Consider the following 23,334-nt stretch of genomic DNA (forward strand, 5'->3'; position numbering starts at 1 on the left):
CAATAAATGAAAGTGATGGTTTCAGGAGGTAGGGCTGGGATAAGAAACTAAGTGGGAAACTGGGGGCAAATTTACCATCGAGTGGCAAATCATTCCAAAAGTATTTACATCAGATCAATTTCTTTCCATTATCAGCGTTTTTTCAAATGCATTTAACATGGGTATAATTCTTGTCTTACCTTTTCTACCAAGCCAGCCTGTCCAATGATGCTGGATAGGGGTATGTGGGAGACTTCATCATGTTTGATATCATTGGTGCGATAGATGGATCGGAGCACTGCATTTCTGGCCTCCGTACCCTTATTGGGGCGTTGGACAAAGCTGGCCACTATGCTGACGCCCCGCTCAAAGAGTTTGGAGTTGCTGTGGTTAAACGCACAAGGGAAACAGAAGAAGAAGAGATCTATCAACTGGGAGCACCAAATTTCATGTTGATATTGTTGTTTTGTGTGTATGTGTGTGTGTATGTGTGTGTGTGTGTGTATGTGTGTGTGATGGATATTGAGATGAATATTTTTGCACAACACAGCCTTCTCAGACTCCCACAATGCAATGTACCATAGACTTTAATGGTGATAATTTTGGGACAAGAAGATTTACTTCGTTATAACGAAATTTCGTTATAACCGTGTTCGTTGTAACGGGAGTGCACTGTATTATTGTTATTATTATAAAACAATAAAATGAATAGGAAATTGATTTTGATATCGAATTTTTTTAAAGTACATTTGCAAAAAATGTCACAAAGAATAATTAGACCAAAAATGAACACTTTGGAGCTTTATTTACTGATGTAGATCAAAGAGTCTGATTTCTAGCATAAATTAGCATAATTAATCAAAATAAAATAAATGACCATTTTGTAAAATTTAAATATACGATCTTGTACATTACATCGCACACTACCATTGTGCAAATTTCCGCGGCGATCGTGCGATCCACGGCTGAGATCTTAAGGGGGGGGGCCCTTTAGGACCCCCAGTCTTTATAAAAAAGGGTTAAGTAACAGAAAATTCAAACAACATTTGAAAAACACAATGACTGCCTCCAGCAATGACTCTCTTTGAATACAATTGCAGGGTTCGAAATTGGCGATGGTCCGCTGGCCATTGGCCACCCGAAATCACGTCGGACTAGCTAAAAATCGAAAAATTCTGAAGTTACTAGTCCGTCTGGCTAGCCAAAATATTGCTTCAGTGTCAAAATTGATTCTAAGTAGTAGTTCTAAGTTAAGTGCGACCCCTGAATTGTGTCATTGACCTGAGGCATATCTGCTGCAACACATTATCTGCTCACAAAATACTGCATTCCACATGACAGAAGTCTCCAGGGAGATTTGGAAGAATTCTGAATTTTTGGAAGAATTAGCAGTTATCATTCATTGAAAAAAAAAAGAAAAGAAAAAACAACAACAAACAGGATGGGAAACCTCAAATTCATTTGACTCATGTATTGCTGTTGTGTCTTCCAGTCGTTCACACTCGGTGTTTTCAGTCACCATCCACATCAAAGAGAACTCCATCGATGGGGAAGAGTTGCTGAAGACAGGCAAGCTTCACCTGGTGGATCTAGCTGGGAGTGAGAACATTGGCCGCTCAGGGGCCGTGGACAAGCGAGCCAGGGAAGCTGGTAAGACCATCACATTCTCTTGCTGTTCAGTGTTGAATGACGGAATCCTGCGTTCTTGATTCTCTGTTTTAGATAGTGAGGAGATTGTAATGCTTGTAACTTCATAATTTACACCCCTACAATACTTTTACACATTATGATAGCATGTAGCACATTTACCTAGCTGCAGACTGTAATGTTAAGATGTGATCATGTATTTGTATTTTGATGTTTATTTTCCATCACATAATGGTACTTACCCTTCGTTACCATTAGTCCCTGAATCGAAGGGGAAGTCCCACACTGCAGGACTTTCCCTTCCAAAACCATAGGGTTGATGCTCACTGGAAATTGTCCCCCCATCCCTGCGAAGCAAGTCGGGTCTGTGGGCAAAATTTGGAGAGGAGAGTGACCTTTGGCCGTAATTGATAATGCCAAGCTGCGATCATCAAATGTGTGCATGCACAAAGTCTAGTTTCAAATGGCAGGGCTCGCCCCAAGTCCCCATTGGCCCCGCAGTTCGGGGACAATCGAGATAGCAGTGTGGAAAGTCGGTCGTTTAAAAAAAAAGAAAAGATAAGATAGTCTAGTAGTAGTGACTGTCCCTTCTATGTGGGGTCTAATGTGAACGCAGGGTTATTGACACCTATTGAACCTCAAAGTCCACAGTTATTGAAATTTCTGACCCTGCCCCTTTCAAAATCCTGTTATAATCCATGATAAATTAGCATCAAGTTGTCATCATACCCTCGTAGAATCATGCTCATACTCTTGCGTAGTTCAGGATTTCCATGCATCAGCTAGGGCCACTGATGGGATGACCCCAACTCTATTTCACTTTTATTCATTTTTTAATGTGTTCACAGGCAACATCAACCAGAGTTTGCTGACCCTGGGCAGAGTGATCACTGCACTTGTGGAGCATGCACCTCACGTCCCATATAGGTACAAGCATTTGTTTCTCCTTCCCAGACTTTGTACCTTTTGTGGGCTGATCTTCATTTGTTTTACATCTAGAATCAGCCAAATTTGTACCAGGTCACGCTTCAGCACTTTGAAATTTCTTAAATCCCTTTGACCATGTTTTCAGTTTGACAAATGGCACATGGCATCTAAGGAAAATTATTTGTGTGTGTATAATTGTTTTTTTTTTTCTCTCCTTAACCCTAAAAAGACTGGGCTATTTTGGTGGCTCGAAAGACTGGGGGGGAGGGCCTCAAGGGCCCCCCTAAGATCTCGGCCGTGGATAGCGTGATCGCCGCGGAACTTTGCACAATGGTAGTGTGCGATGTAATCTACCAGATCGTGTTTTTAAATTTTAGAAAATAGTCTTCTTTTATTTTATTTTGATTGATTATGATAATTTATGCGAGAAATCAGAATCTTTCATCTAAATCAGTAAATAAAGCTCCAAAAGTGCTCATTTTTGGTATAGATATTCTTTGTGGCATTCTTAGCAAATGTACTTGAAAAAAAATTCGGTATTTTAATTTATTTTATTGTTTCATGAATTTCTTATGTATTTCCTTGTTTTTTCGACCTTTTGTTTTTGTTGTTTTTTGTAACAAAATTTGTCACAGACACTTTTTGAGGCATAATACTCCTAAAACAAACTAATTTTAGCCATTGAGAGTAAAAATAAGCATATTTATATGAACCATGTGAAAAAAACTAAATTTGCATTGACTTTGTACACAAAATCACATTTTTTAGCCATTTTTGGCCTCACGTGCATGTTCAAAAAGTCATGTAACTTCAGAACCGTACCCCCAGGCGTCACAAATTTGGTGTCAAAATGTGCGGGAAACTCAAAAGAAAAAAGTCATGGAGCATCGCGGCGAGAGCATTGCGTGTTGCAGAGTAATCGTGCGAAATGTCGAGGGGGGGCCTCCGAGGCCCCCCCCCAGTGCAGTTAGGGTTAAGCCAGTTTGTACCACATACCCAAAGCTGACTAACATGGATGTTACTTTCCATCATGTTCCTAAAGCTTATTCTCATCCGATATTATTGTAATCCCCTTAAAGGACAAGTTCACCTTCATAAACATAAGGATTGAGAGAATGTAGCAATATTAGTAGAACACATCATTGAAAGTTTGAGGAAAATCAGACAATCCGTTCAAGAGTTATGAATTTTTGAAGTTTTTGTGCAGTACCCGCTGGATGAGAAGACTACTGCAGTGTATGAATAACTTAGATGTCACATGCGTACAACAATATAAGGAAAATATAAAGAGAATTTCACAAAATTCCATCTTTTGAAAAAAGTACACATTCCCCTGACTCGTTACCGACAAATGTTATGGGTAATATTATTCCCCCTGCCTTTAGAAAGAGGCAAGTCAAGTGCACTTTTATTATGCCAAAAAAGTGAAAATATGTTGAATTTTCTTTTACATTTTCTTATACTGTTGTACGCATATGACTCACAAGCTGTAGTAGTCTCCTCATCCAGCGGTTCCAACACAAAAATAAAAAAAAAATTCATAACTTTTGCATCGATTGTGCAATTTTCCTCAAACTTTCACTGATGTGTTCTACTAATATTGTTGCATTTTTTCAATCCTTATGTTTATGAAGGTGAACTTGTCCTTAAGTGTATTTATTGCTACTCCTCTTTACCCTATATCTCCCAAGCATGTGGTTATGAATTTCTATGGTATTTGATTAGCATTGATGATTTGCTGAATTCTCTCCCACCCCCCCCCCTTTATTAGGCCTTGATATAAGATTAGACCATCAGTTCGAGCAGAATGATGCCTAAATCCCAAATGAAACCAAGAAAAAGACATTAGGGAGCTTTAGATTTTGACGCGCGGACGTTTGAGCCAACGCTTGCGCTGGACGTTCTCCTCTCCCTGCGTCGTGTGGAAAAGTAGCTTTAGATTACGCTGGACGCAACGTATAAAAAATAAAATCGCGCCCCCATATGATCAGTGCATCAAGAAGCTCTCTACGTCGCAAACTGTGCGGACGTGAAAACAACCCAGTACGCGTAGTAAACAACTCGGGCGACGCAAGCTAAAAATAGATTGACTTTACGCGCGCTACTGCGCAAGCTCAGAACATATTTTTTTCCTTTGAACGTCCGCGCGTCTAAAATCTAAAGCTCCCTATTATGGGTGACAGGGATTATGTAACCCTGTTCACTGACAGGTAGTTGGAGGACATATGTTCCAGTACTGGAAAGTATTGATTCATTTGTATCTCGGTAACTTTTACACACCTTTTATCCCTGCCATTCCCCTCACTGCACAGGGAAAGCAAATTGACCAGGATCTTGCAGGACTCTCTTGGAGGCAGGACCAAGACATCGATCATTGCCACTGTGTCTCCAGCTTCCATCAACGTAGAGGTATTTCCACACTCATTCCCAGTTTTATTGCTAGTGACATTTAAACTGACTCATTTCCATTTCTGTTGCAAGTGACATTTAGACAACGTGAGGATATCCATGATCCTTTGCTTCATGTTTATAGAGTTGAGGTATTGCCAATAGCTGTACTTATATGCGCATTTATAATCAATTGAAGAGAACAAGATGTTAATGTTTTCTGAAGATATGTATTGCCCAAGGTCACACCTTTCTGCAAGTACATGTATTCTTTAAAGAAAGAAAGAAATACACACAGATCATTATGTTGGTGTGTTTGTCCCAGATTTGACACACAGCATCTCACATCTTTGATTGGTGCAGAAACCTGTGTTTCATCATTAGGATATGAAATTTGCTTTTGCAAGAAAGTCTTGTCTATGAAAAAATATGTTGTGGTAGCATAAGAAAACAAAACAACCAGACTAAAATAGAACTGCAGGACTTAGCAAGACATTCTTGTATTTTCCATTGTAACAGCTGAGTTACTGATAGTGCCTATTGTCCATTGACCATATTTTTGTGTTTTCCATGTTCACGTATGTATCGTACAGGAAACACTCAGCACCTTGGACTATGCACACAGAGCCAAGCACATCACAAATAGACCCGAAGTCAACCAGAAGCTTACCAAGAAATCCCTCATTAAGGTGTGTACTGCATGCATGCATATTCCTGCCTTTAAATAAAGAAAATGATCCTAGAACATGACGATTATGATGTATCTTACACTTCCAAAGGAAGGAGCTGATAGTTGTCTTTCTAACACAGTTTATTGCACAGGAGATGAGCCACAAAATGCCTACAACATGCTTTAAATGAAAGTCATATTACATCAGTCCAAAATGTGGTAAACATAGCAATTTTATCATATGGCACTGTCATTGATACTGATAGATATTTCAGTTTGCTTAGGGATAAACTTTAGACTTTCATATGAAGCTATATTCCATGTGCATATGACCCTCGAACATTTTTTGTATCAGTGCCAAAATGGTGTTTTTCAGTGATATCCAAGCATATTTGTGATATTATGTACTGCCAGCAGTCTCTGTGTATGTGTGACAAACAGTGGCAGAAACTTTCCCTTTTTTGATGTTATCCTGAAATTGTTGCTAAGCACATTCAGGACCTTTCTAATATTCTTTTATGTTATTAATCCAGTAGGACTAAGGTTTCATTAAGGAAGCTTTTGATCAAGATCTTAAATAAAAGTTATGTGTTTTATCTCTCTCTCTCTCTCTATCATAAACCAGGAATACACAGAAGAGATTGAACGGCTGCGGAGAGACCTATTTGCAGCCAGAGAAAAGAATGGAATTTTCCTTTCAGAGGAAAACTACAGGTATGTGGTACATGTAATATGTCTTCTTTGTCTTCTTTTTTTCTCCTCTTTTATTTTCATCTCCTTTTTCTTTTTCATTTTCTTCTTGTCCTTCCTTTAGCCTTCCCATATGTCATTTCTATCTAGGATTGTTGTGGATGAGACAAGGCCATGTTGTGTATTTCATAAATTGCACAAGCCAAACCAAAGAAGCTTCTTGTTGTGAAACCAGTAAATGTTGATGTTTAACATCCATCATTGTGTTTTCCTAGATCTGAATGTGAAACTTCTTTAGTCCATTTCTCAGTTTGAGTGAGTGATGTATTCTCTGTGTTGCATTTCTTTGGCGATTGGCTATCTGTCGTGATGTCACAGGTCCATGGAGACGTCCATCGTTTCTCAGAAAGCCCTCATCAAGGACTTGGAGGAGAAGATTGAAGGGCTGACAGCAGAGATGGCCAAGGTAAGAAGGCCCGTCCTATTCCAGAGCCACGAGATTCACGACCCAACTAATGCAATCAGCAATGTGGTAAAGGTGGAGGCCAGAGCCCCGTTTCATAAAACTTGTTATCAGTGACAAGTTGTCGTAGTTGTTATAGGCTACTGAAATCCTTGCAGCTGATTGACTGAGAGCAAATTTGTTATAGAAATCTGGCAGTTATCACTGATAGCAAATTTTATGAAATGGGACCCTGGTCTCCACTCAGTGCTGTCACATGTCACAGCTGAGCAATTGTCATAGCAACTTCTTTTTTCCAGAATGATATGTTCCATTGAAATATTGTATGTTAATCTGGAGCAATGGTGGTGCTTCAAACCTTTACGGGGGTAAGGTGCGATGTCAAATTATTCGGCAAATAGCTTCCAACATGGGCTTTCTCATAGGTCTCAGGGAGTCTACGGCAATCACCTCGTGGGTAATAATCTGAACCCTTCGATACCCTCACCCTAAACCTAATCCTGAACCTAAACCCAACCCTAACCCAAACTCTATATGCTCTAAACCTAACCCTAACCGTAATTTTTACTCTAACCTTATCACTAACAAGTATTTAGCCAGGAGGTAATTGCCCTCGGGGGGTAGTTGCCCTGATACCCTCTCAGGGTGTGGCCATGCCCCATACATTCCTTTTTCCCCAAAATACCTTGCTTTATTTTAATTAGACCGTCAGCATTTTGTTCATAACTTGCACTATTAACTCCAAACTTAACATGCCTCATTGTGTTTGAAGATCAATGAACTCTTTGAGTTCACCAGGAAGGAGCTTGAAGAGCGAACAGAAGAACTTGAGGTCACCACCAAGAACCTTGAAGAAACAACAGACACCCTCCATAAAACAGAAAAGGTAATGCTTCAAAGACACAACTGTACATCTAGCCCCTCCTGTTCTCTTTTCAAGAATTTACCATTCATTTTTTTTTTTCTTTTTGCTCTATCACATTCAGTGAATGAAGGATCAAAGTGTTTATTACTTTCAATGGAAATATTATTTAGCAATCCTCAACATTTGTTAATGCAGGAGTTTCCATTTTTGATGCAGCGGATTCCCGTTATAATGAAGTCCTCGAGACCAGCAGATTTCTTTCATTTTATAAAGATTTCGTTTTAACCAAACAGATAAACAATAAAAATACTTAGCGTGAATAATGTTGCAGCCTGAATTTTTACTTAGTTGTAACCAGAAATTTGTTATACATGTAAGCATGTTCGGTATAATGGGAGTGCACTGTATATCACTGATGTTCACTTTCCTTGGCAGGACTTGGAGGTCACAACCCAAGATCGCGATGAACAGTGCCACTTGGTATCCAAGCATGTCGCATCTGAAGTGCAGCTCATGAGCCAGGCCAAGGAGGTGAGGTTGATAACTGTATGAGCATTTTTGTTCTGTACTGAATGTCATGTTCAATATGTATATTTTGTGTGTTTGTGTGTGTGTGTGTGTGTGTGTGTGTGTGTATGTGTGTATGCATGTTTGTATTTACCATTATGTCATTAAATCATTGCATCTTTCCAAATGTTGACAGGGTTATTTAAATGCCCACCATACACGTAGGCAAAGCTAGGAAAACAACACTTTCATATTCAACTTTATCATATCACAGCTCAAACTAATACTTCCAGGAAACACCAAGAGCATTTAGCTCAGACCTTGCATGATTCTAATTTCTTTGCAGTGTCTAATGTCTACTCATCTGCCGATGAAAGTAAGTTGACCCATGTGCATTGACCCTCAGTGAACGTTGTTCAGTAAATTCATGCACACTCTCACTGTAATTGGTCCTTACCAGTATAATGTAAGTATATTTTGCAAACTCTCCCCCACTTTATTTGTCTTTCATTCGTATTTCCCCAGCTCCTGTCCACGGCAGACAGCAGTGTGGCCGATGTCGGCGGCCTTCACGCCAAACTCGACCGGAAGAGGAGCGTCGAGTCCCACAACGTCTCGGTAAAGGACGTTTTCCGACAGGACTTTCAGTCGCACACCCAGGGCATCAAGAAGGCCCTTCAGCAGTTCCAAGGAGAGCAGCAGGGGAAATGCAGAGACATGGAACAGCAGTTTGGTATGCCAGTCCTTTTTATTGAACATCCTGATGCCCATGAAGGTTTTCAGAGGTCTCATGCTTTCAAAATGTCCAGGTATTTGTCTGAATATCGAATTTCAATAATGCAGCATTATAGAGTTCAATTTCAAGTTTTATCAATTTGGGGATGTTGAAGTATGACAGGATGATTTTTTTAACCCATTATAACATTTAACCCTAATCAGGCTGGGGGGGGGAGGAATCCGCCCCCCCCCCTCGACGTTTTGCACAATATCTTCGCAGCGCGATAAGCTCCCGCCGCGATGTTTCATGACTTTTTTCTTTCAAGTATCGCGCAACTTTTGAGACCAAAATTGTTGCGCCCACGCGTACCATTTTGACATGACGCCCATTCGAAAAAAATTTGTCAACCCCAAAATTGCTCCAAAACGTGATTTTGTGTACAAATCCAATGCAAATTGTGTTTTTTCAATTAATTCACATAAAAATTCATATCTTGACTTAGAATGGACAAAATTAATTTATTTAGCATAATATAGCTTCAAAAAATGTCTGTGACAAATTTTGGCCAAAAAACAAACAAAAACAAAAGTTTGAAAAACAACGAAATACATAAGAAATTCAAAAAACAATCAAATACATAAGAAATTAATTTCGATACAGATTTTTTTTTATCCTATGTCTCAGGAGAATGATACAAGAAACATTTTTAAAAAGAAATTAGCTTAATTAGAGCATTAATAAGTGATTTAGAGCCCAAAACTGATTTTATGCATAAATTACAATAATTAGTCATGACGCAAATCTCTCGTTTGAAGAGGCTACACCCCAGTAAATAATGCCAGTGCATATCTTGGCAATCAATGACTTAAAGTCAAAGATATAAAACACCTGTTTCTTGACCCTGGCCTAATCTAAGCATCAGGCATCGCCACAGCGCCACAGGAGGGGTGGGGGGGGGGGGGGGGGGGCACACCGCGAGAGAAGGAGATTGTTTTGGTTTTGGCATGGGCCATGTAGCTCCATGGTGCGTGTGTGTGTGTACGTGTGTGTGTGTGAGTGTAGACATTCAGCGTATGCAGACAGAGCATGCCTGTACTGTAGTGACCGGAACTATTGTCATTCCATTTTGCTCTCCCCTTCTCCCTCCCCCATCTCTCCCCCCTCTCCCTCCCTCTCTCCCCCTCGCTCTCCCCACCCCCCCCCCCCCTCTCTCTCTCTCTCTCCCTCTCTCTCTCTTTCTCAATGATCCAGTCAGCAGGCTGATTGTAACCAGGGAGGTAGTCTCACCTCCCCGTTGTAACTCACTGCCAAATAGCACATTGTCAGCACCGGCAAACTGGCAATGCTCTCCTTCTTATTCCTGTATTTTCGTTATTTACGGGTCGATTTTTTTCATTCGAAATGTAAAATGGATGACCATAGAATTTCTCAATAGAATATAAAATTGAAAACTTTAGAAAGGATAGAGAAAATTGAGTTCACTTTGAATGGTCTGCCACAGGCAGATATCCTTATCATGCTCTTACGTAATACGACAGCTGCTTTCTCAATGATCCAGTCAGCAGGCTGATTGTAACCAGGGAGGTAGTCTCACCTCCCCGTTGTAACTCACTGCCAAATAGCACATTGTCAGCACCGGCAAACTAGCAATGCTCTCCTTCTTATTCCTGTATTTTCGTTATTTACGGGTCAATTTTTTTCATTCGAAATGTAAAATGGATGACCATAGAATTTCTCAATAGAATATAAAATTGAAAACTTTAGAAAGGATAGAGAAAATTGAGTTCACTTTGAATGGTCTGCCACAGGCAGATATCCTTATCATGCTCTTACGTAATACGACAGCTGCTGGAGTCATCAAACCCTGGCTTGGCCTCCAGGTTTGTCACGCCTGAGCAGAAAGTTTATTTGCAATGGACAAGTCCTTCGACTCCCAACTCCCAAACGACAAATATACGCACCCCACTTTGGGTATGCCCCAGTTGGGGACTCGCCTCAAACGAGGGATTGACGACATGTAATATAAAATTTAAGAAAAAGTTTTCGGAGAAAGCAACCATACATTTTGATAGTATACGTCGCGGGCGTCACGTGTGCCGATTTTCGGCGCGATCACGCTTTCCATAGGCGAGATCTGAAGGGGGGGCGGAATCCGCCCCCCCCCCCCCCCCCCCCCCCCCCCCAGATATAGCATAGCCAAAAAAGCCCAGCCTGATTAGGGTTAAAGGTTTTAACATTTTCACAGGTCAAGGTCAAGTCAAATACAAAATGCAGTTGTTTTCTCTAGGAGTCTGACGTTTTTTCATCAAATGTGGAACAGATTGAGTGAAACACAATGCACTGAATTGATCAGATTTGAGGCACAAATTGTAGAGTTTTCACAATGGCCATCTATTTGTGACTCTCACTAAATTTTGGCGGTATAAGGTGTCCAAAATTTCTGACTAAAAGCAATGTCAAAAGCTATGATGGTGAAGGAGGTCTTCTTGGTTAAAGCTAAGGCCACTGCTTCTTTTCTGTTGGTAGCATTAACATCACTTTATCAGCCATGCAATATGCTTACTGAATAACCTGCTCTTAAAGAATGCACCTCAAAATCATAAATTTTCTTGTGATTCTGTGCTTTTCATGATAAAGCGTTAGACTTCTTTACCTTTTCTTCACTCATTTTAAAAAGAAAAAATGATATTACTAGCATTTTGATATTGCTGTGTCTCACCCTGCAGAATTTATGATAAGCCAGCGGACCAAGGAGGTCAGTGACCTGCGGTCTGACCTGGCCGAGATGGTGAGGTCACTGCAGGGTCGGACGGGGGCCATACTGTCCTCCAGTGAGAAGCAGCAGGAGGCGTGGCAGAGCTGGTCAGACAAGACCTGTGCAGAGCACAGCAGGTTCAAGGTAAGCCGGATCACACTGATGATGCATTTTACACGCTCTTGATTGGAAAGGCAGCAGGTTTTAGGTTCACCTGCCTAAAAAGGTTCACACTCGAATGTCCCTTCTTTCGTCATGGTCAGAAATATTTTAGAAAGGGCAGAAGAAGTGAGGATAAAGAAAAGCACCTAAATTGACAGAATCTATGTTACACAGGTCATGATAAGTTGGGAAAGGTATCGTCCCAGCTTTGCTATAACAATTGTTTTTTTGTAACAAGGATGTTTTGAGTCCATCTGTGTGTTGTTACTATTGATTACATACCTAGAGGCATTGTCGTCGCAATGACTTTAAGAATGCCCTTGCAGTGTATGAGTCCTAAAGGGCTATTCATTTTAAAGAGTAGTTTGGAATCAGTCAAGAGATTAATGAAATTGTGGGCAAAGTTGATAACCTGTGAAAAAAAATGACTGTGACACTGCTGCTATTGAATCTGAGTACCCCCTTATTTCCCCCCCCCCCAAGAAAAAAATGTATATGTATATTGTAAGGCTATACAGTGCACTCCCTTTATAATGAACACAGTCATAATGAAATTCCATGCACAACGAAATAAAAGTTCAGGCTGCGACGTTATCCCATCGTGTTTTTATTGTCAATTTGTTCGTTTATAACGAAATTTCAATATAACGAAAGACAACAGTCAGGACTTCGTTATAATTGTATGGTAAACAAGTGATGCTTCAATTTCAGTCATGTAGCAGCTATTTCCACTGATCTCTTTGGTTGATCGGAATAACATCCCATTGATGGAGCCAAGTCGTCCTGCTTTTGTTTATTCCAGGAAGAGGAAATCGCCACCATCAAACATTTCCATGGCGACCGTTTCCTGGTGGCAATGAAGGATCTGGAGGAGAAACTCACTGCTCACACAGAGGCTCTCAATGAGTGCAGACGGGACATCCAGTCCCAGGTATGTTTGCCTCAGGGCGCTCTTCTAACATTACTTTTTTTCTCTCTCACATTTTCCTAAATTTTTTTAACCATCTACTGTTTTCAGACTTGAGCTCTACCCAATTCTAGACCATGTTGTAACTCAAATTTAATTTTTCCTCAGTAAAATGGGACCAACAATAGAAGAGTAAAATTTCAGAATGAAACAAAAATGTCATATTGCAATAGTGCTGTTTTCACTGAATTGTGGTATTGATGGCAACCACACACGTAAATCAGAAGTGGTGGTGATATCATTTTCTCACAGCTCTCCCACGTTAAAAAATCATGCATTCTTGGCCTTTACTTTACGAGTACAATTCCTTTACCTTTAACCCGTTGAAGACTACTGGTAGTTCCAAGTATTCTCAGTCATGTGTCAACAGGAAATGGGTGTTGTAGCAAAATCAGCTTGTCGTCCGTGGGTCTAGTTATATCTGCATAGTGCTAGACTATTTGAAGTCAACAGAAAGTTGATGCAAGGGATGCAATTTATCCCCATTGATGTCATGTGTTGCAAAAACAAGTTTAGTCAATGGAAGAGCATTGCTGAAATATGAAAGTTTTTGTCTCATTTGCCTTGAGCTGTTGCTTTTCCGCAGGATCTCACTACTTTAAATACAAAATCAGCGTGTTCTTAATAATCAACTGGTTCTGAATGGAAGTAGCTTGAAGTACATGTTACATAGCAGATGATTTATATATATCTTTGATATTTATCATTTTATTTGCGTGTATTTTATGTATGTGTCTCTGTCTGTCTGCACTAACTAGATCCAGTCTCAGTCAGCAATGGTAGACTCTTATATCAAGAGTCACACACAGCAAGTTTCAGACATGGCAGCCACAGTGGAGGCATTTGCCAACAAGCAGCTCAATGATAACAAGTCCCTGCAGAGGCAGTTGGTGGAGCTGAATCAGAACGAACAGAGAAAGAACCAGGTATGATTTCCACTGTACTAACAGCTGAGATTGATTTAAATCTCATATGGGACATGGATGTCTTCTACATTGTTTTTATCAAGATAAGTGAAGAAAAAAAAATATAGACATGAATATTTAATAGAGAGAACGAGAGAGCAATTGAAGTGGGCATGTGATGTCTTGTATGAACAAGTAGTGTCTGGTGGCAAAACATCCCGATTGTCATTCTGTTGATCGAAATGATGAGCTCCCTTCTAGAAAATATATGTAGGAATTTAAGCTTTAGATTTTTGCGACGCGGACGTGTAGACAGGGGGGGGGGAACACTTGTTCTGCGCTTGCGCAGAATTGCTTAACAAAATTGATCTTGTGTCGTCTGAGTTTTCATGGTTAGTTCTAGGCCATTTTTGTGCCTAGTCAAATTCACAACGCAGAGAGCTATTTGATACAATGATGCAAAGGAGCACCATTTTACTTTGTATAGGCTGTGTCTGGGCGTAATTTAAAGCTACTTTGCAACACAACACAGGGAGAGAGAGAGCGGCCAACGCAGTCATCTAAACGTCTGCGTTACAAATCTAAAGCTCCCTAATAGCTGTAAGTGCAGAGATTTGTGGGGATCTCTGCCACACAATTTTGTGAAATGTAGCTTTTAATCATCATTTTTATTAAAAGAGATATAAATGTTTCTGTATGCAAAAGAGCATCACTATATTTGTAATCGTACCAATTCCAGCACCCATTAAGTGATTTTGGATGTAGCAACTACCTATAAAATTAAAGATGTCAATCACTGACTTGTCTACATCCATAGACCATTTCAGCCTGTCTTTCGATGAAGTTGACTAATGACAACCACAGTACATTTGGTATGATTTTTCACCTTGTGTGTTGCGTGGCGAGAAATTTATGATAATACCTGTGTATCTATGTTTGCAGGAAATGCAAGAGGCTGTGCTTCAGTGTCTCCAAACCCTTGTGACCAAGAGAAACCAGGATATTGCTTCTGAGACGGATAGGGTAAGTATCATCAACTCAGTGGTGGTAACCAGAAAGAGCATTATCTTCATGCGAGTGCAATGACTTCTTATATCAGCTCAGAAAACCAAAGGGCACCATGCAATGCAGTTACAAAGTTTGCATTTAGTTAATAGACATCTATTCAGAATGCATCTAAACTGACTTCAACTAAACCTATAAAGAATTTGTAAATGAGAAAGTGCATGATAATTAAGTGCAGAAATAGACGGATAAATGCACAAGTGAGTATATTGAGACCGCAGCCATATGTCTGATTTAGGGAAACAGGCATTGCCCCTGCCGCAACTAATAGACTGGTCTATGATGCCGAAGTGCCAGGCCTTCCTCTATATAAGATGCAGATATATTGCCCTTTTGATGAGGCAGCTCACATAGACGTCACGTCTGGATGAGCATTAACCCACTCAGATTAAGAATGTGTCCCTCTTCACTTTCTGCAGAGCGGAAGGATGAAAGCAATTTTTGATAGTGGTCTGCAAAATGAAGTAGAAAGATGCTAACGGAGTTACCAACCTGATAAGGATGAATAATCCACAAAGCAATCTTTATTTTCTCTAACTTCTGTGCAAAATGCAGACCTCTATTGCTCCTTTTCTGTCTCATTTTTTTTTTCATCGCAAAGGCCAGAATATTACAAATTGGATAACTACAGTGTACTCCTGTTATAAAACTATCATACAGTCTCCTGCATGCTTCATACAACCTTCAAACCGACAATTTTTTTAAAAATCTCCTTTTCAATACCATTTACACATACCTTACTTTCCCTTTTCCTCTCTTCTTTCATGTTGTTGTGAATAATTATGTTTTGATGTGAATATGAAATGATTTTTCTGTAAAATTTGACCATGAATATCTTTTTTTTCTCTCTGTCTGCCCGATGTGTGTGCTTACAGCTCAGTGGACAGGTGGAAGATGCCTCAAATAAGACTACAGCCATGCAAGGCGACGTACAAAGGTACATATTACATAAAACGTGCCCTTTTCTCTCAACCCTTTCAATGTTTTTTAAATTACTTAATTTTTGGTGTCAAATCACATCAGAGTCTTTATAGCACAAATAGTTTTCTCTAGTGTGTAGAATCAAATATAAATTAGTATAATACATCATATTTTTATGCCTCCGCAACGAAGTGGCCGGAGGCATTATGTTTTCGGGTCGTCCGTCCGTCCATCCGTACGTCCGTACGTCCGTCCGTCCGTACGTCCGTCCGTCCCGTTTTGTTTTTGTCGATATCTCAAGAACCGTGTGGTGGTTTTACATCAAACTTGGTATGAGGGTATATCCTTGGGGGATAATACTTTGTGTGGATTTTAGGGTCACAGGGTCAAAGGTCAAAGGTCACAGGTTATTTTGTGAAAAAAAAAATTGAAATTTTTCATGTTTTTCTCCATATCTCGCAAATGGTTCAAGGTATCTTCATGGAACTTAGTATATATGCTTGTACCGATGGGCAGTGATTATCTAGGGAAGTTGGGGGTCATGGGTCAAAGGTCAGGGGGTCAAAGGTCAAGGTCAACCCTTCAAAATATCACTACTTTCCTTAAAATGCAATATGCCTAAGGTGTTTTTTTTTTTTAACTTGATGTATGGCATGTATTACCCAATATATATTTTTGGGGAAGTTTCTTGCCCAAAGGTCAAAAGGTAAAAGGTCAAGTGAAAGTGCTAAATTGCACTTTTCCCTCCATATCTCTAAAGTAACTCAAGGTATCATCTTGAAACTTACATATTTATGCATGTTCAACCTAACAGTGATTCTCTTTGGAACTGTGAGGTCAAAGGTCAAAGGCCAGGTTTATATAATGCTATTTTCCCATTTGATACTGAAATTATACTTTTTCTCAATACCTTGAAAATTACTCAATGCATAAACTTATAAAAGGGTCAAAAGTCAAGTAAAAATCATCAGTTCCCCAAATACCTGCACTCTGACATTTTAATCATTCATCCAATTGAACCTAGTTCTAGGAAAGTGAACATTCAGCTCATTTGTGTCAAACCTGTCATTTTAATATTTTGCCAATTGTGTGAAACTGTCATCACACATTGTCAAGACATTGTACTATAGACGTATTAGTAGAACCATGCATTATGGCGGAGGCATATCAGTAGCCATAGCGATATATCTAGTTTCATAATGTACCATTCACAGCACTAGTAAACATTTTCTGGTAATAGTAGAAACTTGTTAGATTTTGTTTTTGTAGCTATTCTAAGTTTGCATTTATTCAATGTGCAAAGTTTTTGATATTCTTTTATATCTTTTTCATAACATTAGCTACTTTCCTTTAGAATAAAATATGTTTTGTTATATTCTCAAGGCTCATAGTTTATATGACTACTGTAAAAGTGGAAATTTTCACAGTGTTGAAATTTTCGCGCATTTCGCGCAACCAGAATAGCGCGAAAATAAAAGCACGCGAATATTTTTGCTTGTCATGTTCCAGTAGTTGACATTTTGATTCCGCGGTATTAATAAAAACACACGAAACTCTTCTAACCCCGCCGAGCACGAAAAATTAGTCGTGCGAAAATATCCACTTTTACAGTATACAAAAAGTCTCAGCACCGTTTGTGCAAAGGGTAGATCTACTGATGTTGAGCGGCAAGTGTGAAGTCTGCAACTCTTGTTATTGTTTTATAAATGCAGGGAAGCCACAGCGTTGCAGGAAACCAGTAGTGCATTTGTCACCACCTACACAGAGTCAAAGGAAAATCTCTCATCCTCCTGCAATAATCATCATGAAAAGGTAAGTGATGTACACAAGTCTTTAAAGCAGCAGGGCTTGAAAAGCCGTGACATGAACCTTGAAATATTGTCTCTGATTTTTTTCCAGACAAGCCTAGATACATCTTCACTAGAAGTGCATTCCCTCGATGAAACTGTTTTTATTTTTGTATTATTTTTATCACTGGAATAGTTGTCATGGTTTTACAAGGCTTTTAAAAGGAGGAATTACCATAAAAAATTAGTCCTACACACCTTCTTTTTTTTTTCTTTTTTGTTGTTGTTGAAGAATTTGCATAGCTCTACATTATTTGCCCCTTTGATGTCCAGATTGAAAAGCTTGTGAAAATGGACTTGTTATTAAATCCATTGTGGACAGGCTGATTCTGCTACAACACATATTTCCCATAGATCCTTGCCAGAGTATACTTGGGACTCATCCTCAACTGGTTAAAATCATATGCAACTAACCCATACTTACTCATTCACATTCATTACTTCAAAAAAGAATTAACTACTGTGAATTTTGTACATTCAAAAGTATTTGCTTTTTCAGCAAGAGACCATGGAAATTTAATTATCAAAAGGAAGTAGAGGGTAACCATGCCTTGTTCTATTACAAGTCATTTGTTTAAAGGGTTTATATGCAGAAATGTGTTCATGCATGTGTTATCCATTGGAGTGTGATGATGAGAAGGTATTGCAGTAATTGGTTTGCTGTATGTTTCAAGGTACAAAACGTACTGGTCAGTATATTATCAGTGCCTCATTTTCCTCCCCTTTGCTGCCTTGCCCGGCAGAGCATTGCCCAAGTTGTTGAGATCAGGCAGCGCAATGCCTCGCTGGAGGAATCGTTGACCACCTTCACCAACGAACAGATGGACAGACTGGCCAGCTACCAGCAGGAGGCATGTGAGGTCGTCAGGGGTCACATGGGAGACATCGACACACACCTATCTCAGCAGAAAGACGACACTGAGGTGAGGAGGAAAGCATCAGTATTGCCTCGTATACTGTAAAACATGATATGAAATTTTCGCAAATTGGAGCCGACTGCCATTCAACAGACTGATGGAAAGTCAGGAAAAGATAACCTGTCTCACAGCTACTTTGCCCCTACACATCTTCCAATATCAGAACGTTATTCCCCATTCGATGTAAATATAAGAGTTTGTATTTGTCCTACTGAATCTTCCTACATAAGAGTAGCACAATGACAATTACATTTACTTTAGGGCAACTGCATGATGACTCAATTTTTTATTTTTTAGTTATCTCTTTATTTATTTATTTGTTTGTTTATTTGTTTATTCATTTATTTATTTATTTGTTCATCTAATTATCTATTTATTTTTTTGGGTAATATTAATGTGGTCATCTCTGTTGTGCGCTTCCATTTGCCTTGGTCAATGGCCAGTATTCCATCAAATATCTTTTTGGTATAAATTTGCAAGATGAGCACTGAAGTTTGGATGAGATGAGATGATCATTTATCCCCACATGACAAGACAATTTATTAGAAAAAGGGTGAACTGAAAATTGTTTTGGAATTCTCCACATTATTTCCTTATCAGCATGAAGATATTTCTCTATGACAAAGATTCACTCTGCTTTTCATTGGCAATCCGTATTTAAAGGTGGTGGAGGGTGGTTACATGGATTAGAGAGCCATGCCCTGTTGTTCTCAAGAAACTTGATAACCTCTCTCTGTCCAGGGGGGAAAAAAAGTTTAGGGTATCGTGAGCAGAGACACCAAATTTCTGATCTCGTTAAATGTTCACACAAAGTTCATTTCTTGGGCTGCAGTGAAGTGTGAACTCTTCATGTGAATTGCCTGCATGTCCAACTCACTCTTGATCTCAAGGAGTGAAAACACTGATAAGGTTTCATGGAGTACCATACTTACACAACTTGTTTGCCAAATTATGACTCTTTGGAGTGTACAAATCTTTGCATAAAAGTAATGTATTTGACTCTTCATGCTCAAATAAAATACCAAAGTTTGTGGATGCCTTGTGCACTGAGTGCATTCAAATAAAAACCTTCCCCATGATTCTAAAAGTGATAACTTGGAATTACCTGGTAAACTTAGGTCCAAACAGCCCAGTCACGGTTATGATTTAACATTTTGCATTCTTAAAATTCATTTGACTTCCGGGAAAATAGAGGACATTGGTACATAAACATTTAGTATTCTTTATAGTAGTAATTTAGTACCATCATCATTATCACCATCACATTATTACTGAATAATGTGGTGATGGTGGTAATGATGTTGATGGCATGTGAGGGGGAAGAAAAATGTAGGGAGCCTTTGTTTCCCCATCATCAATTATTTGGGGCACTAAGGCAAACTGGGTAAACTCTTAACCTGCCAAAGGCTTCTTATAATTATCCGTTGACGAGATGTCTTACCCATGATGACCCTCTCAACTCGAGTGTAGAAATGGGTGAGTGGCAATGTTCGGATCATGCAAATGACAATGCTGTATTGAAGAGCAACATTTATAGACACTAAAGAAACTAGCGAGGATCAGTTAAACAATATATTCTGTGACCATTCATCACAAAACCAACAACAAAGCACAGCCTAATATAGAAGAAATGTATAAGCCTGATAACTGAGGTCTTGAGTAGATTGTCCCTGTATCAGGCTTCGTTTTGAGATTTTCCCGTATTCCAAATTCTGGCTTGTCCTGAACTAGTTTGAACAACAATGACCATTACGATTAAGCGCCTTGAACAGTTATTAGAGGGCTTATGTTTTACAGGAAAAAAAGGGCGGGGAATCACAACTTACTAGAATCTCTCTTTGCTGTTCTCTTCATGCAGGCAATGATAGATGAGAAGGCAGTGGCAAGTGAAACAGTGTGTGCCACCATTGACCGCCAACTGAAGGACTTTGACCAAACGGTCAGCAAGTGGACCGTCCAGAGCAAGACGCGGGCCGAGGGCGTGAGCAGTTGGGCAGCCGAGATGGAGGGACAGGCCAACGCCGGATTGCAGAGGGTGGAGAAATTCCTGGCTGAGGATCTACGAGAAGATGTCCCCACAGGTTAGTATCTCGACCACAAAGTGATGCAATATGAGTGCAGGGCACTGCAGTTGTAATAGAGTACTTGACACTGGCATTCTTCTTTCATTATGTGGAAATTATAATTGAACAAGCAATATCATGCAATAAAGACAGTTGGTGCTGATGTAGATTATGTCACATCTTATGCACTCTGTTGGTGCATGACTCTCTGTTCAAATAAACAATCAGAGAGATTACAAAAAGTGTGCTCACGTCAACATTTTAGGGAGCGCAAAATCGATAATGCTTGATAACTTATAGCGATAGATACTAGTACAATGTATGTTACATGATCTGCAGTATTTTAGATAATGGTGAATGTGCAAAACACGTCTTGTTATGATACAACTGGGGCAAATTTCAGATACAGTACCCACAATGAATTACAAGTATGTTCTCATTCCCTATGTGTCACGCTGAAGATGGGCCACCGTTTTGTTTCTCATTAGCAATGAAAAGTTCAGACAGAACTTATAAAGTCACAATATCGAAATGACTTTCACAGGCACCACACCCCAGCGGCGACCTTTCACCTACCCTCGTGACCTGGTCAGCACAGAACCCCATGACATCCTTCTGCATCGGTTCCGCCAAGACCAAGAGCTGAACCAAGCGGCAGACCTCCCTTTGCCAGACGACAGCCTGTGCAGTGTGGTAAGCATGACAAAATGTAGCTACAATAGAATCATATTATAACAAGTACTACTTGACCATTTACAACAACCTTTAATATCACATGAGAGTGAAAAACATGCACTTTGGGCCAGCATAATGACTTTGTCATACAGGACAAACACCATTGTAACAAGTTTGATTGGGCTGCCAATTTTAACTTATAAGCTGTTAGTAATACCTGGTAGTAAACATACTAAAAGAGAGACCAGCTAAATACAGTCAGAAAATCAGAGCTGCAATCACCTGGTTGAAAACTGTGCAGTGTATCCCGTAGTATGCTGGGCCATTTATAATGAGGGTTTCCCTGTAATGGGCATTACTATTGCATTATGTCCAATCTCTTCATAAAGGGGCTCCACTGTATTAATTTACACATGGTCATTACTCCAAAGTTTGATTCACAATTTACAAAGTGCTCTTGCTTGTGGCAATGACAGGGGTAACTTTAAAAAGACAACAACGGAACTGAGCTTTATTTACTAATCAGCACATTATGGGCAAGTCCATCATACCCACGAGAAAAGTACATACAAAAGACTGGTGGACGAATTATGGTCTGCAATTCAAAGTTGTCTACCACTTGTGGAATTGCAAGGGACGTACTTAACCAATACGCCTACAACCTCTTGGATTTTTTCCAGAATCAGGCAGAAATTTCACGGTCTTCTGTGAAGAGCGAGGCAGTTGACCAGTCGGAGGGTTTCACCAGCGAGGTGGATACAGGTGCTGAGGACACCTCTCTGTCCAGGTCACAGTCCCAGCTCTCCATAACATCTGAGGTGAGACAACTGCTTATGTGCATTAATTGCATTATATGGAGTAATACTTGCAAATCTTTTTTTATTAAACTGCTGTATAAAAGTAGTTTGTGACAAAAGGTTATACAGACAAACTCTAAATACATGTAGTCTTACACATGAATAGTTCTTTTGACGTTATGTAAATATATTAGACATTTGATGTCATTTTTAAAAAGCCTTCGTCAATAATTCCACCCTGCATTTCATTTGAAAAAATTTACTCAATTAAATCACAGAAATGAACTGATGGATGCATCATGAAACTGATATCAGTCTCATGAGGCATGGAAAATTTGATGAGACCATGATGTCATCACCCCACAATGCACCAGTCTTTATTGCTGAATTTCTGAGGCTGTGACCCACCCCATCACCTCATCCCAATCAATGTCCCAATGTCCTCAAATTGCAATCTCCCATGACACTTTTAGTGTTCTCCATTTATAAACTTACTTTTTTGTCGGATTTATTCTATTAGAATCAAATTTTTCTTTGTTTATACATCCTTTGACAACAAATGTATCGCAAAATTTGAATTTGAATCACAATAAATCTGTTACTTGCATCGTTAATGCTTTCTGAAGACACAGTATTTGAAAAACATATTTGTACATCAAGAGAAAAGATCAAGAGAACAGTCCAAAAGCTGAAAAGTTCTCTGTTCATTAGCCCATATTGACCTTTTCAAACCTTTTTGAGTTTGTTTGTTTGTTTGTCCCCTTGCAGAATGAGAGAGAGGAGACCAAGGAGAACTTTGTGATGCCCAAGTCGGTCACGATGAGCCGCGGCAAGAAACCTGCCCGTGATCGCAGCAAGAACACGTCGACCCCCAAGTCACGATTGCCGCTACGCTCAGCCAATGCCGCAAACTAATCTTAATCTAGGAATGAGTTCCAACAAAGTGAGAGTGTGAGAGACCCGGTTTTCATCAACCTTCTTTAACCCATTGAGGACATGCTGATTTTGCTCCAACACACATTTCCCCGTAGGCAACTTCTCGAGTATACTTGGGACTTGTCATCAATAGGTTAATATCCTTCCTACATTTTTTTTCTCACAATTTCTCTCCATCTCTTCCTCTCTTTCTCCTCACTTTCTGTCATCTACTTTTGAAAGACGTAATAGTGATATTATCAACCCCTTCTGTACTAAAGTCTGAAATCCCCATAGATTTACTACACAGGCTGCCAGGTTCTTGTGGGGAATGGTTAAATGTATTGTTAGGGTTTATTTTAATCTCGTATACACGTATTACATTTTACAGCAATTAGTCAGAAAAATATACAATGATATGTCCACTTAACAGTTACCTATCCCAGTATTTATAGGTTACAATTGATTTTGTATATTATTGTTAAATATTA

The 23,334-nt window shown here is 39.5% G+C and overlaps 2 protein-coding genes across 2 annotated transcripts; both read left to right on the forward strand.

The window, feature by feature from the left end:
* Positions 1–330: 330 nt before the first annotated feature.
* Positions 331–20,479, forward strand: LOC139720325 (uncharacterized). Its single transcript, XM_071631690.1, has 18 exons — positions 331–368; positions 1,472–1,629; positions 2,475–2,553; positions 4,866–4,962; positions 5,535–5,630; positions 6,237–6,325; positions 6,680–6,767; positions 7,537–7,650; positions 8,065–8,160; positions 8,662–8,869; positions 11,581–11,753; positions 12,574–12,702; positions 13,497–13,664; positions 14,586–14,666; positions 15,584–15,645; positions 17,342–17,441; positions 18,220–18,399; positions 20,252–20,479. Exons 1-18 carry the CDS (start codon positions 331–333, stop codon positions 20,477–20,479), a joined length of 2,184 nt encoding a protein of 727 aa, XP_071487791.1.
* Positions 20,480–20,987: 508 nt separating this feature from the next.
* LOC139720326 (uncharacterized) lies at positions 20,988–22,848 on the forward strand. The gene is made up of 3 exons (XM_071631691.1): positions 20,988–21,149; positions 21,812–21,949; positions 22,697–22,848. Exons 1-3 carry the CDS (start codon positions 20,988–20,990, stop codon positions 22,841–22,843), a joined length of 447 nt encoding a protein of 148 aa, XP_071487792.1. The 3' UTR covers positions 22,844–22,848.
* Positions 22,849–23,334: the final 486 nt, after the last annotated feature.

This window comes from Diadema antillarum, unplaced genomic scaffold (assembly GCF_040938485.1).
Source record: "Diadema antillarum isolate AM-2024a unplaced genomic scaffold, OU_Dant_1.0 scf00000126, whole genome shotgun sequence".
Taxonomy (NCBI): Eukaryota; Metazoa; Echinodermata; class Echinoidea; order Diadematoida; family Diadematidae; genus Diadema; species Diadema antillarum.

Coding starts and splice junctions, on each gene's coding strand:
- LOC139720325 (XM_071631690.1), top strand. CDS start 331: ATGCTGACGCCCCGCTCAAAGAGTTTGGAGTTGCTGTG. Junction 2,554..4,865: donor GCACCTCACGTCCCATATAG/GTACAAGCATTT, acceptor CTCACTGCACAG/GGAAAGCAAATTGACCAGGA. Junction 15,646..17,341: donor ATGCAAGGCGACGTACAAAG/GTACATATTACA, acceptor TTATAAATGCAG/GGAAGCCACAGCGTTGCAGG.
- LOC139720326 (XM_071631691.1), top strand. CDS start 20,988: ATGACTTTCACAGGCACCACACCCCAGCGGCGACCTTTCACCTACCCT. Junction 21,150..21,811: donor ACGACAGCCTGTGCAGTGTG/GTAAGCATGACA, acceptor GATTTTTTCCAG/AATCAGGCAGAAATTTCACG. Junction 21,950..22,696: donor AGCTCTCCATAACATCTGAG/GTGAGACAACTG, acceptor GTCCCCTTGCAG/AATGAGAGAGAGGAGACCAA.